The sequence below is a fragment of the Perognathus longimembris genome, chromosome 6, assembly GCF_023159225.1.
Source record: "Perognathus longimembris pacificus isolate PPM17 chromosome 6, ASM2315922v1, whole genome shotgun sequence".
Lineage (NCBI taxonomy): Eukaryota > Metazoa > Chordata > Mammalia > Rodentia > Heteromyidae > Perognathus > Perognathus longimembris.
In genome coordinates this window covers 14,137,581-14,152,535 of record NC_063166.1, presented here as the reverse complement: position 1 = coordinate 14,152,535, position 14,955 = coordinate 14,137,581, and the positions used below count along the sequence as shown (strand labels likewise).

General features: G+C 45.5%; 1 protein-coding gene and 2 non-coding genes across 5 annotated transcripts; all 3 read right to left on the bottom strand.

The window, feature by feature from the left end:
* Positions 1-338: 338 nt before the first annotated feature.
* Positions 339-12,679, bottom strand: Ddx39b (DExD-box helicase 39B). 3 transcript variants are annotated; one of them, XM_048348147.1, is made up of 11 exons: positions 12,574-12,679; positions 10,967-11,311; positions 9,990-10,117; positions 9,725-9,817; positions 5,511-5,694; positions 4,733-4,851; positions 2,448-2,579; positions 1,331-1,440; positions 1,088-1,232; positions 846-993; positions 339-569 (listed from the first exon to the last, which is right to left on the bottom strand). In XM_048348147.1, the coding sequence occupies exons 2-11, from the start codon at positions 11,175-11,177 to the stop codon at positions 553-555; spliced, it is 1,287 nt and encodes a 428-aa protein (XP_048204104.1). In that variant the 5' UTR covers positions 11,178-11,311; positions 12,574-12,679; the 3' UTR covers positions 339-552. The 3 variants fall into 3 exon arrangements, with proteins under 3 accessions (XP_048204104.1, XP_048204103.1, XP_048204105.1); XM_048348146.1 differs by lacking the exon at positions 12,574-12,679 and adding an exon at positions 12,065-12,365; XM_048348148.1 differs by lacking the exon at positions 12,574-12,679 and adding an exon at positions 10,392-10,514 and having other exon boundaries at positions 10,967-11,102.
* Positions 5,377-5,453, bottom strand: LOC125354011. Its single transcript, XR_007211403.1, has one exon. It is a non-coding gene; the product is annotated as a small nucleolar RNA SNORD83 (small nucleolar RNA).
* Positions 11,568-11,644, bottom strand: LOC125354009. Its single transcript, XR_007211402.1, has one exon. It is a non-coding gene; the product is annotated as a small nucleolar RNA SNORD83 (small nucleolar RNA).
* Positions 12,680-14,955: the final 2,276 nt, after the last annotated feature.

Genomic DNA, 14,955 nt, shown 5'->3' with positions numbered 1-14,955 from the left:
AGGCGCTCAAGAAGACAAGGATATACCGAGAAAGCCTGGGAGATAGCTTTACTGCCCGTTACCTCCAAGAGCCCTTCCAGAAATAGTCCAGCCTCGGATATGGCCTAGTGGCAAGAGTGCTTGCCTCATATACAGAAATAGCCCAGCCTCTACCAGGCCACCAAAATAATGGACACAATGGAAAATTGTAAGCTACATGTAGGAATGTTAGTAGGGGCTGAGAAGCCTTGGCTTCTGCAGGCTTAGTCCCACCTCCCAGCTTGGCCCCACCCCCAGCACGGCCCTCACAGTCTCAAATCAACTCAGCAGAAACACAATGAAGGAAGAACACTTACAGATACCAGAGACACATTTGTGTTTCATTTTTAGTTTTGTTAAAAAAAATTCTGATAAATCAGAACAGGTTTAGGAGTGATGGTGATGCAAAAGGAAGAAGCCTCAGGGTAGGGGGGGGGCTGTTGGCTGTCGGGGGCAGGTGGCAGTAGTGTCTCCATCCCTACACCTGGTGTCCTCTCCTGAAGAGACTGTCACATTCCAGAATCGGTGAGGCCTCTACCGTGTCTGTTCAACTACAAAGGATACCAGCAGTTACAATTTAGCACAGAAAGTAAATCAACACAAAACACGCATTCAGAAGACACACCTGGTAGTGAAAAAAAAGTAATCATCTGATGACATAAGAGACCCCACATGGATATCAAGAAACATCCTAACAACACTGAAGACCAGGGGACAGGAAGTGGCCAAGTGGCCATTATGCCTCAAGTACCCACTATCTACAAGGGGATGCAAGACAAACACACCAAGTATCTAAAGAGGCAAAGGTTCATGAGGTCAATACTCACTGTAGGAGGAGATGTCTATCTCATCAGGCAACTCACTAATATTGACCTCAAAGCGGTCCTGCACATCATTGAGAATCTTGGCATCATTCTCATCTGACACAAACGTGATGGCTAAGCCCTTGGTGCCAAACCGGCCTGCTCTCGCCACCTGAAGAAAAAAAGGGTCAGATTGATACCCCCAAAGAGGGGAGATGTAAGGCACACATAGACACTGGAGAAAGGACATGGGAGTGAGGACCTACCCGATGCAGGTATGTGTCAGAATCCTCAGGCATGTCGTAGTTGAAGGCGATGTTCACCCGCTCAATGTCCATGCCTCGGCCAAACAGATTGGTGGCCACAAGAATCCGCCGTTGGAAATCTTTAAACTGCTGATACCGAGAAAGCCTTTGTGTGGGAAAAAAATTAAAAATGTTCAGATTCTTTTCTCTCCGTGGTCCCTAGTTCTCCCAAGAACACAAAACGCTTCCCCAAGTCCAGCTCACCGCTCTTCCTGGGGCATGCCACGGTGGATGGCAATGGCGGGGAAGTTCTGCTCCACCAGAAGCTGGGCGAGGGCGATGCACCGCTGCACAGACTTCACAAAGATCACCACCTGGGCGGGGCGGCAGGCGGGCCCACAGGGTTTAGGAGAGAAGGAATGAATGGGAGACAAAATTTTCAGGAATCATTCTTCTAAGAGTTATTAAGTCCCTTTTATCCTCAATCACACCTTTTCTGCTCTCAACAGCCCATTTTATTCTCTTGGCTCTGATTTCTGCAGAGCCGACCTCCGAGATGGCATGAAGAACAGTAACTCACACTGTAGACACTTTGAGAAGAGGCTGGGAACGTGGCTTAGTGGTAGAGTGCTTGCCTAGATAGATGCATGAAGTCCTGGGTTTCACTCCTCAGTACTACATAGACAGGAAAAGCCAGAAGTGGTGCTGTGGCTCAAGTGGTAGAGTGCTAGCCTTGAGCAAAAAGAGCCAGTGACAGTGCCCAGGCCCCAGGACCAGCAAAAAAACCCAAACACTGAACCTAAGGGATCTATTATTCTAGAAATGTTAGTGCACACATCAGGTAAACAGATTACTAGCTCAGTATTTGCACACATTCTTCAAGGATTTTACCTTTTGAGATTTTAGTTGAAATCCTTTGTCAGTCGTGGGGCTTAATGCCATCTTTTGTTATGTGTGACAGCATGGCTTGAGCTCAGGGCCTCAAGCTCTCACTTGAGATGCACTGCCACTCCTACATTTTATCCTTTAATGGTGAGGAGTCTCACAGATCTTTCTGCACAAGCACAATCTAGCTTTGAACATTCATCTCATCTTAGCCTCCTGAGTAGCTAGGATTATAGGTACAAGGCACTGACTTCCAGATTACTTGAGCTTTTACTGAGTTATCTATACATATCAGTCATGGAACTGAAAAGCAGCTTACCTTGCTCAGTACTCAAGGTATGTACATTCTCATTTAAAGAGAATCTCACCTTCATTCTCCCTATCACACATATGCGGCTCCCTTAATAGGATATTTAATACAGTCTTCATCTCTGCACATCTCTATAAGCTGGAGATGTATCCAATGCATCCTCCTACTTGACCTTAAATGACTGACCTGGTTGAACTCAAGGACATCTAAAAGGTCAAAGAGCTTCCGGTTCTTCTCGTTGTCCTTCAGTTTCACGTAGTACTGCTGCAATCCATGCAGCGTCAACTTCGTCTCATCATCCACGAAGATCTCCATTGGCTGAGGGGGAGGAAGGGGGTAGGGAACGGGAGGGCAGAGTGGGGGGGTTAAACCTGGGGGGGTGGAGGAAGCTGATCTCCAATACACCCCATGAGGGGATGGGGAGAAGAGTAAAATTTGAAAACCACACCCCACCACCAAAAATACCCCCTTTACTTTGGTCTCTTCCACATAAGATCTAATTTCTTTCCCATCAGTTGAGTTTTAACACTACCCCTCAACTGAAAACCATCAGGGACAAAAGAAACTTTGCAAAGTAATAGCAGTGAAACCACACAATGGCAGGATGCCATTACATCCTCAAAAGGTGGTAGAAAGCAAGGGGAGATGGTGTTCAAGGGGAGAACATGATTGGAACACGGGGGTAATGATAGGCAACAGTGGCTCCAGGTCAGAATAACTCCAAAGTAGTTGTAACAACATGGGGAAAAGGAGGTTTGCTCCATTTGAGTTTTCTCCTAACTATGAAAATCTTGTAAGAAAGTAGCATTAGACACTCATTAGCTAAATGGATAGCTTTAAGATCAGAATGTTGCAATGGACATGGTAATATACCATTTATAAAAGCCAGGCATGGTGGTACAGTATTCCCAACACTCAGGAGGCTGAGGGAGAAGGATCAACAATTAAAATGCTTGAGGTCAGCTTGGGTTGCATAGCAAGACCCTGTCTCAAAAGTAAAATAAGAGCTATTTCAAGGAAGCAAAAATTGCTCAAGATGAGACTGGTCTCAGAGCCAAGTCAAACCACCTACAGGTTTCAAGGCAAGTATCAAGTAGTCCAAAAACACCAACAGCATAGCAGACAGGAAGTAATCTTTAAAGGGGATGTGTGTGTGTATGTGTGTGTGAAACTTCACACACAACCCTTGAAGGGGAGGAAAATAGCATGAAAGACAAAAACGGGACACAAGGCAACTCCAAAGCCAAAGTTTCCTAACATTCTCCATACTATTTCAGGGAACAGTTAACAAAGAACCAGGGAACAAAATGTGTATGTAGTGCAGGGGGAAAAACAGAAGGCAGGCAAGCAAGCAAAGCAATGGCCTCCTTCAAATCTAATTCTAGGCCCCGTACAATCCAAGAGAAAGGGCTCCCAAGGGAAGGAGCACACGGAGAGCAGGAGCACTCCACCGCTCATTCAATGGGCTCAGCCAGCCCCAACCCTAACACCCACCTGGTCACATCCAAGTGGAGCTCCCCACTTTACCTTCCCATAACCCTCTCCTGAGCATTAAAAAAGGACTTTTTAAAGGAAAAAAAAAAATCTACCACCCCATTCGTGACACACCTCCCCGAACACATATGGGGGGGGGGAATGGGGCAAAGCATGTTAGGTTCAGGAAAAAAATTAAAATCAAAAACAAAAACAAAAACCCAAACAACAGAAAAAAACCAAAACCCCCAAAACCGGAACAAGGAAAAAGAAGAAAAAAAAAATAGGCTGGTTTGGTCCTCAGCGTCCTGGTCAGGTTTCCTGTGGCTTCTGCTGCGGCCATCCACCGCTTGGTGCCGTCTGAACTCGCTCTTCGTGCCACGGTGCTTCTCTGCTGCCAGCTCACGTCAACCGAGGTTCCGATGGGCGTAAGGACGTTCGGACAGGAAGGAGTAGGGGCTGGGGATTGAGGTGCCAGAGGCCCCCACCCCTAGAGGCGGGGAGGGGGCAGATGCATTGGTGCCGTTTGCTCTTCTTTCGACATGCCCTGCCGTCTGACTGTCCCTCTCTAGCTCTCCTGCTTCTGGGAGGTGGGAGTTTTGGTGAGAAGACTCCAGCTGTGTGCTCAAGGCCACCTTGAGGGTGCATGGCTGTATGGGGGTGTGTATGAGATGATGGGTGGGTGGTAGGGCAGAAAGTTCTGCCCTCCCCCAAAAAGGAGAAGAGGTTCAAAAGGTGGGATTTAAAAAAAAAATGTTGAACACTACCCGCTCTCACGTTAGCCCGACCAAGTCTTCCGGATTTTCCCTGGCACCCGCGCAGACTCTAACGCTAGCTGTCTCTGACTCTGTGTGTATCTTCAAGGAGTCATCGCTCCCAAATGGGCATGAGCCCCCTTCTTGATGCTTGAAGGACAAGGGAGTCTGGAGGAAGAGGGCGAGGAAGGGGAGGAGGCAGCGGGCGGGGAGTGGAGGGAGAGAAGGTAGAAGGGTATTTACATCTTGCATGAACTTTCGGCAGACTGGCCGGATCTCTTTGCTCAAGGTAGCACTGAACATCATGACCTGCTTCTCATGGGGGGTCATGCGAAATATTTCCTGGACATCCCGACGCATGTCTGCAAGAAATTACAGAAGAAAATCAATGCTTGTGACTTAAAGATCAGACTTCCCTACAGAGCAAGGCAGGTAAGACCTATCTAGAACCCACCTTGCAACTTGCCATCTTAAATAACCTGAGATCATTTGAAATAACATCTCCCAAAATTTAGCTCTTAATAGAAAACTGTACTACTCTCACTTAGCATTAGACTACCACACTATGTAAGATTCCACATTAATCTTAGACTTAAAAACCTATTCAGCTATAATTTCTGATCATCCGTGCTATACAAGCAAATCAAGACTATGGATTGACTCTCCCCTATGATACTATAGGAACCTGTAAGGAAAAGGGTAGGGGGGTGGGGATGTTTATCTAAGACAATTAGTGACTTATTCTCAAATTATATCTGTAATAGGCCATTCATTACAGAGCTGGAGATATAGCTCAGTGGTAGGACTTGTGTTTTTGCACATTCAAGGCCTAGAGTTCATTGATACTTAGCATGGCGGACAGGGATAAGATAGTCTAGAGAACTCAGAGCCATCAGTCATGGGTGATAGATGAAGAGTCGTCTTTGCACTGAAGTGCTCCATTATAAAACCAACATCATTTGGCTCCAAAGGAAAACAGCCCAGACCACCAGTCACATCCCCAGCACGGTCTACAACTCACCGAGCTGTTCAAGCATCTTATCACATTCATCCAAGATAAAGTGTTTAATGTGTTTGAGGTTGAGGCTCTTATTACGAGCCAGGGCTAAGATACGGCCAGGAGTCCCCACGACGATATGCGGGCAGTTCTTCTTCAGCACCTCTTCATCCTTCTTGATAGACAGACCACCAAAAAACACTGCGACCTGCCAGGACATGGGAAAAAGTCTCACAAAGAAGGAAAGATTCAAACTATCCTAGAGTCCTTATTCTTTCAAGTTACAGAATATCAGTTCAGGGGCTGGGAATATGGCCTAGTGGTAAAGTGCTTGCTTCGTATACCTGAAGCCCTAGGTTCGATTCCTCAGCACCATATATGTAGAAAAAAGCCGGAAGTGGCACTGTGGCTCAAGAGGTAGAGTGCTGGCCTTGGGCAAAGGGAAGCCAGGGACAGTGCTCAGGCCCTGAGTCCATGCCCCAGGACTGGCAACAAAAACAAAACAAACAAAAAAAACAAAACAAATAAACAGAATATCAGTTCAGTTAGCCTGCCCAATTCCTTTACATACTGCTAAGAGCTATTGTAAGAAAAAGGGTATCAAGAAATCATCAGAGGGGCTGGGAATATGGCCTAGTGAAAGAATGCTCGTCTCCTATACCTGAAGCCCTGGGTTCGATTCCTCAGCACCACATATGTAGAAAAAAGCCGGAAGTGGCACTGTGGCTCAAGAGGTAGAGTGCTGGCCTTGAGCAAAAAGAAGCCAGGGACAGTGCTCAGGCCCTGAGTTCAAGCACCAGAACTGGCAAAAAAAAAAAAAATCATCAGAGAGCTGGGATATAGCTCAGTGGCAAAGCACTTGCTTAGCAAGTGCAACGTCCTGGGTTCGATCCCCAGTACCAAAAAAGACAAAAAAAAAAAGAAAGAAAGAAATCACCAGAGGGGCTGGGAATGTGGCTTAGTGGTATAGTGCTTTCCTAGCACGCATGAAAGCCCTGGGTTCAATTACTCAGTACCAGATAAACAGTAAAAGCTTAAAGTGGCACTGTGGTAAAGCCTTAAGCACAGAGAGGCTCGGAAACAAGAGTCCAGCCTCTCCCCCCCCACCCCCCCGCAGGTCAAGCCCCAGGGACTGGCAGAAAAAAAAATCATCAGAGGAATGTCAAATACCACAAAAAGTCAGGGGGAGGAAAGAAGTAACAATGTTTGACAAAAATATACCCATTTCCTTATGTAACTGTAACTCCCTCTGTATATCACCTTTACAAACACACACATACACAAAAGTGCATGAACACGAAGCTTTCCTAATTGAGCCATCACAAAAGCCCCGTGTAATAAAATAAACGGTTCTCCAGCCTGTATACTAACACCAGAAAACTGCTATTTCAAGGTGAGAAAGAAAAATCAAAGAAATCTTTTTTGGTTTTATGACAAACCTCAAATTACTAACAACGTGTAAGTTAATTTGTAGCAAAATAGGAAACACACCACCAGTTTTGAATATTCCTGCCCAAAATGTTGAATTCCAATGTTAAAATTTTCAGAGCCAGGCACTGGCGGTTCTTATGAACCTAGCTACCCAAGAGGCTGAGATCTCGGTTTGAAGCCAGTCTGGGTAGAAAGTCCACGAGATTCTTCAATAAAGTACTCAGAAAAAGCCAGAAGTGGTGCTGTGGCTCAAGTGATAGAATACTAGAAAAGCAGCTCAGGGACAGTGCCCAGGCCGGCCCCAAGACTGGCAAAAAAAAACCCTCAAAAAAAAAAAATAACAAAAATAACACTCTCAAAATTAGTTTACAAGCTATAGTAGAAGGTGGAATATTATGTAATACACTTCTAAAATCCTAGCTACTGGGGGACGAGGAACTTGAGTTGAAGGGCAGCCCAGGAAAAGTGAGTGAGATTTTATCTTTAAAACAAAAAAAGACACAGGTGGCTCATGAGGCTGAGATCAGAGGATCAAAGTTCAAAGCCAGCCTGAACAGGAAAAGTATGTGAGACTCTCCTGTCCAACCAACCTTGAGCATAAACTCTGGGACAGCACCCAGAGCCTGAATTCAAGCCTCAGGACCGGCACAAAAGTAAATGAAAAAAAAAAAAATTAAAGACACCGAGAATAGCTTGAGTGCTAGAGGCCTGGGCTCAATTTTCATGCTGGCAAAAAAAACCCAAACCCAAGTAACCAGACACATCCAGAATGGGCTATTGTAGAATTAGCTCAGTCTCTTCAAGTCTTTGAGCAGAAGGAATGTACAGCTAGTAATAACTCGTATTTTACTTATTTTTATGATGGACCTGGGGTTTTAGAGCTAAGGTCCTGGGTACTGTCCCTCAGTTTTTGTGTGCAAGGCTAGTACATTACCACTTGAGCCACACCTCCACATTCAGCTTTTTGATGATCAAGTGGAGATAAGAGTCTCACAGGCTTTCCTGCATAGGCTAGGTTCAAGTCAGAATCCTCAGGCCGGGCTGGGGATCTGGCCCTGAGTCCAAGCCAAAAAAAAAAAAAAAAAAATCCTCAGGCCTCACCTCCTGAGTAGCACCTGGTTTGCATGTTTTTAATAATATGTAAACCCGCTACTTTAAATTTTAAGTAGTTTTGGGGCTGGGGATATGGCCTAGTGGCAAGAGTACTTGCCTCGTATACATGAAGCCCAGGGTTCGATTCCCCAGCACCACGTATACAGAAAACGGCCAGAAGTGGCGCTGTGCCTCAAGTGGCAGAGTGCTAGCCTTGAGCTAGAAGAAGCCAGGGACAGTGCTCAGGCCCTGAGTCCAAGGCCCAGGACTGGCAAAAAAAAAAAAAAAAATTTTTTAAGTAGTTTTAAGTTTAGCACTACCCAAGTATTCTTTCTTTAAAACAATAAGCCAGGTCCTGTAGCCTGTAATCCTAATACTTTGGAGATGAAGAATCACCTCCAAAGTTTATAGCCAACCTGGACTTGAAAAGACTACATATAAAAATCATTTCTCAAGAAAAAATAAAAGCAATCAGTACACGGGAAATTTGAACTAAATATTACTCTTCACTCTAACCAGAATGTTATATCAGTATTCTTCAACCTCCAACCACACAGGGATCCTGTTAGAATGCGTTTTATACTCAGTGGGTCTGGGACAGGACCCAAATAATCTATATTTCCACCAAGTTCCCAAATGATGCGTGAAGCGCTGGGGATATAGCCTAGTGGCAAGAGTACTTGCCTCGTATACATGAGGCCCTGGGTTCAATTCCCCAGCACCACATATACAGAAAAAAAACGGCCAGAAGTGGTGCTGCAGCTCAAGTGGCAGAGTGCTAGCCTTGAGCAAAAAGAAGCCAGGGACAGTGCTCAGGCCCTGAGTCCAAGCCCCAGGACTGGCAAAAAACAAAACAAAAAAAAAAACAAAAACAAAAACAACCAAATGATGCGTGAAGCTATGGGGATGGGGGATACATCATCCAGAGCTCAGTCATGAATTTTATGCTGCAAGATTTGTTTGCAGGGCTGGGAATATGGCCTAGTGGTAGAGTGCTCGCCTCGCATACATGAAGCCCTGGGTTCGATTCCTCAGCACCACATATATAGAAAAGGCCAGAAGTGGGGCTGTAGCTCAAGTGGTAGTGCTAGCCTTGAGCAAAAAGAAGCCAGGCTCCAAGTGCTCAAGCCTCAAGTTCAAGCCCCAGGACTGGCAAAAAAAAAAAAAAATTGTTTGCACTATGTAAAACTAAAGCAAACCAAACTTTCCCCAAATGTAATATATGCATTATGTAAAACTAAAGCAGGGCTGGGGATATAGCCTAGTGGCAAGAGTGCCTGCCTCGGATACACGAGGCCCTAGGTTCGATTCCCCAGCACCACATATACAGAAAACGGCCAGAAGCGGCGCTGTGGCTCAAGTGGCAGAGTGCTAGCCTTGAGCAAAAAGAAGCCAGGGACAGTGCTCAGGCCCGGAGTCCAAGGCCCAGGACTGGCCTAAATAAATAAATAAATAAATAAATAAATAAATAAATAAATATAAAACTAAAGCAAACCTAACTTTCCCCAAATGTAATATACAGTAAGCTTCTCTGAAACTGTAACCCAAATCTAAATTAACCATACCTACATTTTAAGTAAAATGACCTGTACCAAAAATCTGCAGAAACTTTCTGTCCATGACATTTAGGACATTAGTGTTTAATCCTAATGGAACATGGGAAACTGGACCTACAAGTCCCTAAGCTCTTCTCCCAGGTATCTCTCTTGGCTTACCTTGACATTGGGCATGTATTTAGAGAAGCGTTCATATTCCTTGCTTATCTGAAAAGCCAACTCCCTAGTGTGACACATCACCAGCACAGACACCTAGAGTAAGAAACAGACAAGCAGTCTTGGCAGATCATAAATTACTTTGAGCCATCAACCATTAAGCCCACACTCACTTGGTTGTTAAGCATGACAAGTGACCTGAATGAGCGGAGCTCATGGCTCTCAACTGCAACCAAAACAGCCTCCCCAGCACTCTCCCAAAACATACCTGTCCGGTAACTGGCTCCAACTGTTGCAGTGTGGCCAACACAAACACTGCTGTCTTTCCCATGCCTGACTTGGCCTGGCACAGGACATCCATTCCCAGAATGGCTTGAGGGATGCACTCATGCTGAACTAAAACAAAAAGCAAAAAAAAACAACAAACAAAAAAGGTAAGTTAGACTAGACTCCAGGTACTCCTAAATGCCCTCACCATGCTAAATGCACTTCTTCCCACTCAATCCTCTATGTATTCTGGCCAACTTCCAGATCCCTTCTCTTTCTGCCCCTTCAATCACATGTATCCCCAAATCAGACCCTTCTAGCTCCTTCTAACTTCTTGCCTCCTCCAGATCCAAGCCTCCCCAGTAGTGCTAAGAACCCTCTTGTGCACCTACCAAAAGCTCACCTTCAGTGCTTCTGGCTGTCCTTATTTTTCTTAAAACTGTAACAATCCATGACATTTGAATGCCTGCCACAGGCCATTTCTCCTACTTAGGTTGCCGTGCTTTGGGTCACATAACCTTGCAACCTTAAACAAAATGAAGGACTTGGTACTTGACCCCCAAACCAGCCATATTTAGTCCAGACAGTATGGTTTCCAGAGACCAGAATTGGTCTGGCCCCAAAAAGGGAGTCTGAAAGTCCAACCAGACCCTTTCTGAAAACTGATTAACAGGCAAAATGACAAAAATTTAAAAACAAGGTAAACAAGAAAAGCCAGGCACAAGAAAAAAATGGCAGTTCTCTAAGTCATTTTGGATCACTAACACTTTTATGCTATCATGAAAGACAAACCATAAGCCTTTTCTATGAAGACTTTTGGTACTTCTTCCTATCTCTTGTTCTTCTTTCCTAAATGTCAGTATCAAATGTAAGTATCTACCCTAAATATAAATCTTTATCACCTGAGGAAACAGACACACCTTTTTAAAATATCCCTGAAGTACCTAATAAGCACTTTATGCCCAACAGAAAATTTACCTTCAGATGGATGCTCAAAGCCACAGTCGACAATGGCCCGGAGCAACTCTGGCTTGAGCAAGAAGTCTCGAAAGCCAGAGCTGTGGATGGAGACATAAGAGCCCTTGACATCTTTCTTGGCGGGGGCTTCAGCTCCATCCCCCCCAGCTGCGGTTTCCACCTCATCCTCTTCATAGTCCAAGAGCTCATTGTCCACATCGTTCTCTGCCATTATGGCACACAGGTAAGGGGATAAAGGGAGAGATCTCTGGAGAAATTCTCCCCAGAATATGTGAAAAACAAGGGGTGGGGTGGGGGGAGGGCTTGAGAAAGGAAAAGGGTAGATACTAATTTCCAACAGAAGAGCTGTAGGATGGGGGGGGGAAAGACCAAAAAATTTAATAAGTCATGCATATACTTCACCAATTCTTTTTGCTCCCCCAACTATGCAACCTTTACTGGAAATGCCAAACATAAAAATGAACAGCAAATATAATTTTTTTTAATGAGAAAAGTGGTCTCAGGAGATACGGTTCCTAATAAAAGATTTAGGATCACACTAGCAAGAACTAATCTGACAGGAGACCAAGTTTATGAGGTATCAGTCCCAAACACCCACAGCAGCCATCAGTCTAGGGTGATAGATTAAGGTCAGCACTGCGCAAAGCGCTCACTTCTCACAATGAAACATCATGTGGCTGCTATTTACCACCCACAGCTCTCTAGCCTCCCCGCTCCCCAGTATCCTCCCGCTGTTTAAGAAACACCGGTGTGCCAGCTCAAGCCTGCCTGTAATCCAGGCTGGAATATGAGGAGCTAAGAGGGTCAGCGTGAAGAAGATAGCGAGACTCGGTTTCAAATAAAAACTGAAGAGTCCCACGTAATTAACAATGAGGAGCGGAGTGCAAAAGACAAAAACGAGCTGAGGTGAGCTCAGAGATACCGGGCTTGCCTATGGGGCCAGGCCTTGGGTTCAGTCCTGAGCGCTGCAAGAAATAACAAATCATAGTAGCCACAGTAAGAAAGGAGGAAGCCCCTTCTTCCTTAGGTACCCCTGCTTCGGCTTAACAATGTTTGCCAAGTGGCCTTAACACCACTCTCGCACTATTCCTCAGATACCTTTCCGAGAAGCACGCAATAACAGCACTCACAGGCGTTTAGAAATCCCTCCAAATGCCGGGCAAGTCGATTTGAGGAATATCCAACTGGACCCAAACGCAAAACTCTTAACCCATCACCCGCCCAGACAAGGCCAAGAGACGAGACAAGGCCAAGAGTGAAGGCCAGAGAAGCCCCGCCCTCCACAAATGCCAAGGACTAGGGGACGTCTAGCACCGCCTCTCGAGGTTGCAGGGACCTCAGGTAGCCTGGGGACCCAATGGAGAAATCGGGAGCAAAGGGAACACAATGGCGCCAGAGCCACCATCTTGGATTGGGCCCCCCTTTCTCTCCTTACCTCACCCCAAAAGCTTTTACTCTCGCAATGAGAGAAAACAATGGAAATAACAACCCAACTGGGCCTTAGCAACTGGACCATAGACTGTGGAAAAGGTATCAAGAACCTAGATGACAGGGTGACCTGGGCGAGGGGCAGATGGAGGCGGATGCTAGCGAAGGCCAAAGCTTACCTTAGCAGGGCGAGCGTGTATGGCGGCGGCAACAGAGACGAAAGAGAGAACCTTCCTTCACTTCCGGTTCCAGGCTCTCCTCTACCCCCCCCCACCTCCCGCCTTCTCAGAAGTCAGAGCGCAGGCGCACGGTGCGGGAGTAAGGACCTTTAGCAGCTCTATAGTTGCGCGCGCTCCGGGGCTGTCTTTCGATAATGCCAGTCAGAAAAAAAAAATCAAGCCACTTCTAACTCTTCCGCTACTGTCAGTAAGACATAAAAGTAAAGTATTTTCCTACGGTTATCTTTCTTCATTTTTATCCTGTTCTCTATGAGTTCACCTGTTCTTTTAGGTTTTCGCCACTCAGGACTTCTCTCTGGACACCTCTCCGTGGACGCGCGAAAAAGAAGCGTGGGGGTGGGGGAGGGACTGAGCGTTCCCACGGGGTCCTTAGCGCGGTGGTCAAGGTGACCTCCGGCCTAAAGGGCTTACTCTAAATCAAATCCTGCTTTGCTGAAAGGCGGGAAGAAACAGCGCTGTGAAACCTGCAGTGAGCTGTCAGGAACAGTGTTCTGAAGGTGGGAACATGGCCTAATGGTAGAGTGCTTACCTCGCATACACGAAGCCCTGGGTTCAATTCCCCAGCACCACATAAACAGAAAAAGCCAGAAGTGGCGCTGCAGCTCAAGTGGCAGAGTGCTAGCCTTGAGCAAAAAGAAGCCAGGGACAGAGCCCAGGCCCTGAGTCAAGCCCCAAGATTTTAAAAAGAAAGAAAGAGAGAGAGAGAGAGAGAGAGAGCTCTGAATCCCCAAAGCAGAAACAGGGTTTTAGATTCAGCTCCAGGTGACAAAAATAAATGGTAGGGATTGAGAGCCACACAACTTTTCACAAGTAGTATTTGATGGGAATCTGCTGTGTTCTCATAATGCAATGCTGCTCTCGTGGTCCACTGTTCATACCCCCTCACCCCCTCTTGAAACTCTCCTCCCCAGAATCTTATCCCTGTCCTTGAGTTAGTCTCAGCAAAACCCGACCGTATCGACCGTATCTGAAAGTGCACTGTCTGCCACAACTACAAAGACATTCAAAAGAAACTTCACACTCAAATATACAAAAACCTATCCTCCCCCCTCCCTTTCCTCCTCGACTGCTCTGTGTTACACGGAGTCCTTCCCATCAGAGATTAAAGCCTATTCTGGTCTGTTGAGGTCTCTGCCTTCTTTCTTTCCTTTGGTCCTTTCCTAAGAGTACTAATGGGCCCAAAGTGTTCTTAATCCCATCCCAACCACCCCATTGTTTCTGATTGGATTTCCCCCCGCCCCTCTAAATGAAATGTTCTCTGGGATGCTACAGAAGCTGGATGTGATGTCCTATTGCTTATTTTAAAATGACAAGTGTTTGACAATTTCTGTTAGCCCACATAGCCATTTAACACTAAGAAGGTACAATTCGTATTTTTCCCCCTTTAGGTATCAGTTCAACAAATCAGTTTATCAGTGTCACCCCTTCCATCATTCTCCCCCATCTTTCCCAACCCCACCCATAACCTCTGATTTGCATTTTTTCGTTTTTCTTACTTGTATTTTATAGATAAGCAGCTACACTTAGAAGAATAAAACATATCCAAAGCAAACAGTGACAGCCAGGCTGTCAACATCTAGTTATCTCTTCAATCTGATTAGTAAGCACACTGTAGGTTATCTGATTAAAGTCCTTAAAAAGCAAGCTTGTCTTCTGCAGTGAAGAAAAATAATTGATCCGCCAGACACTAGTGGCTCATGCCTGTAATCCTAGCTACTCTAGAATCACAGTTCAAAGCCATCCTGGGCAGGAAAGTCTACAAGACTTATCTCTAACTAACCACCAAAATGCCAGAAGTGGAGCTGTGGCTTAAGTAGTAGAGTACTAGCCTTAAGCACAAAAGCTCAAGGACAGTATCCATGCCCTTAGTTCAAGTCCCAGGACTGGCACAGAAAAGAAAAGAAAAACAACTGATTCAAGGAAGGGATAATAGAAGAGCAGTTTTCCTAGCCCTAAGTATCACCTAACATATTCTGTGGTGTTTATCAACTCTCTAATATGTGTCAAAAGCTATCCTAGGATCTGGGACACAACAATGAACAACCCTGTCTTTCCAGAGTCTCCATAAGGGGATACCACATGTAAACATGATATAAAGCCCCAAAACAAAACAAGATAATGGTGCAAAAGTGGTTCACACCAGCTTTCCTCTTACAGTTGCCACCTGTAGACCTCAGGTTTCCAAAAGATGTCTCCTTTGAGAAAAAAAGAGAACTATTTGCTTTTGTTTCTCCCAACAAGTTTCAACAGACATGCTTTGCAAGGGTCTGGAGACTATGTAAGTGTGGAACGAGAGAGTGACTGCAATGAGAAACGATGATA

Coding starts and splice junctions, on each gene's coding strand:
- Ddx39b (XM_048348147.1), bottom strand. CDS start 11,177: ATGGCAGAGAACGATGTGGACAATGAGCTCTTGGACTATGAAGAGGAT. Junction 4,852..5,510: donor TAAGATGCTTGAACAGCTCG/GTGAGTTGTAGA, acceptor AATTTCTTGCAG/ACATGCGTCGGGATGTCCAG. Junction 1,441..2,447: donor ATGTCCTTGAGTTCAACCAG/GTCAGTCATTTA, acceptor CGCCCCGCCCAG/GTGGTGATCTTTGTGAAGTC.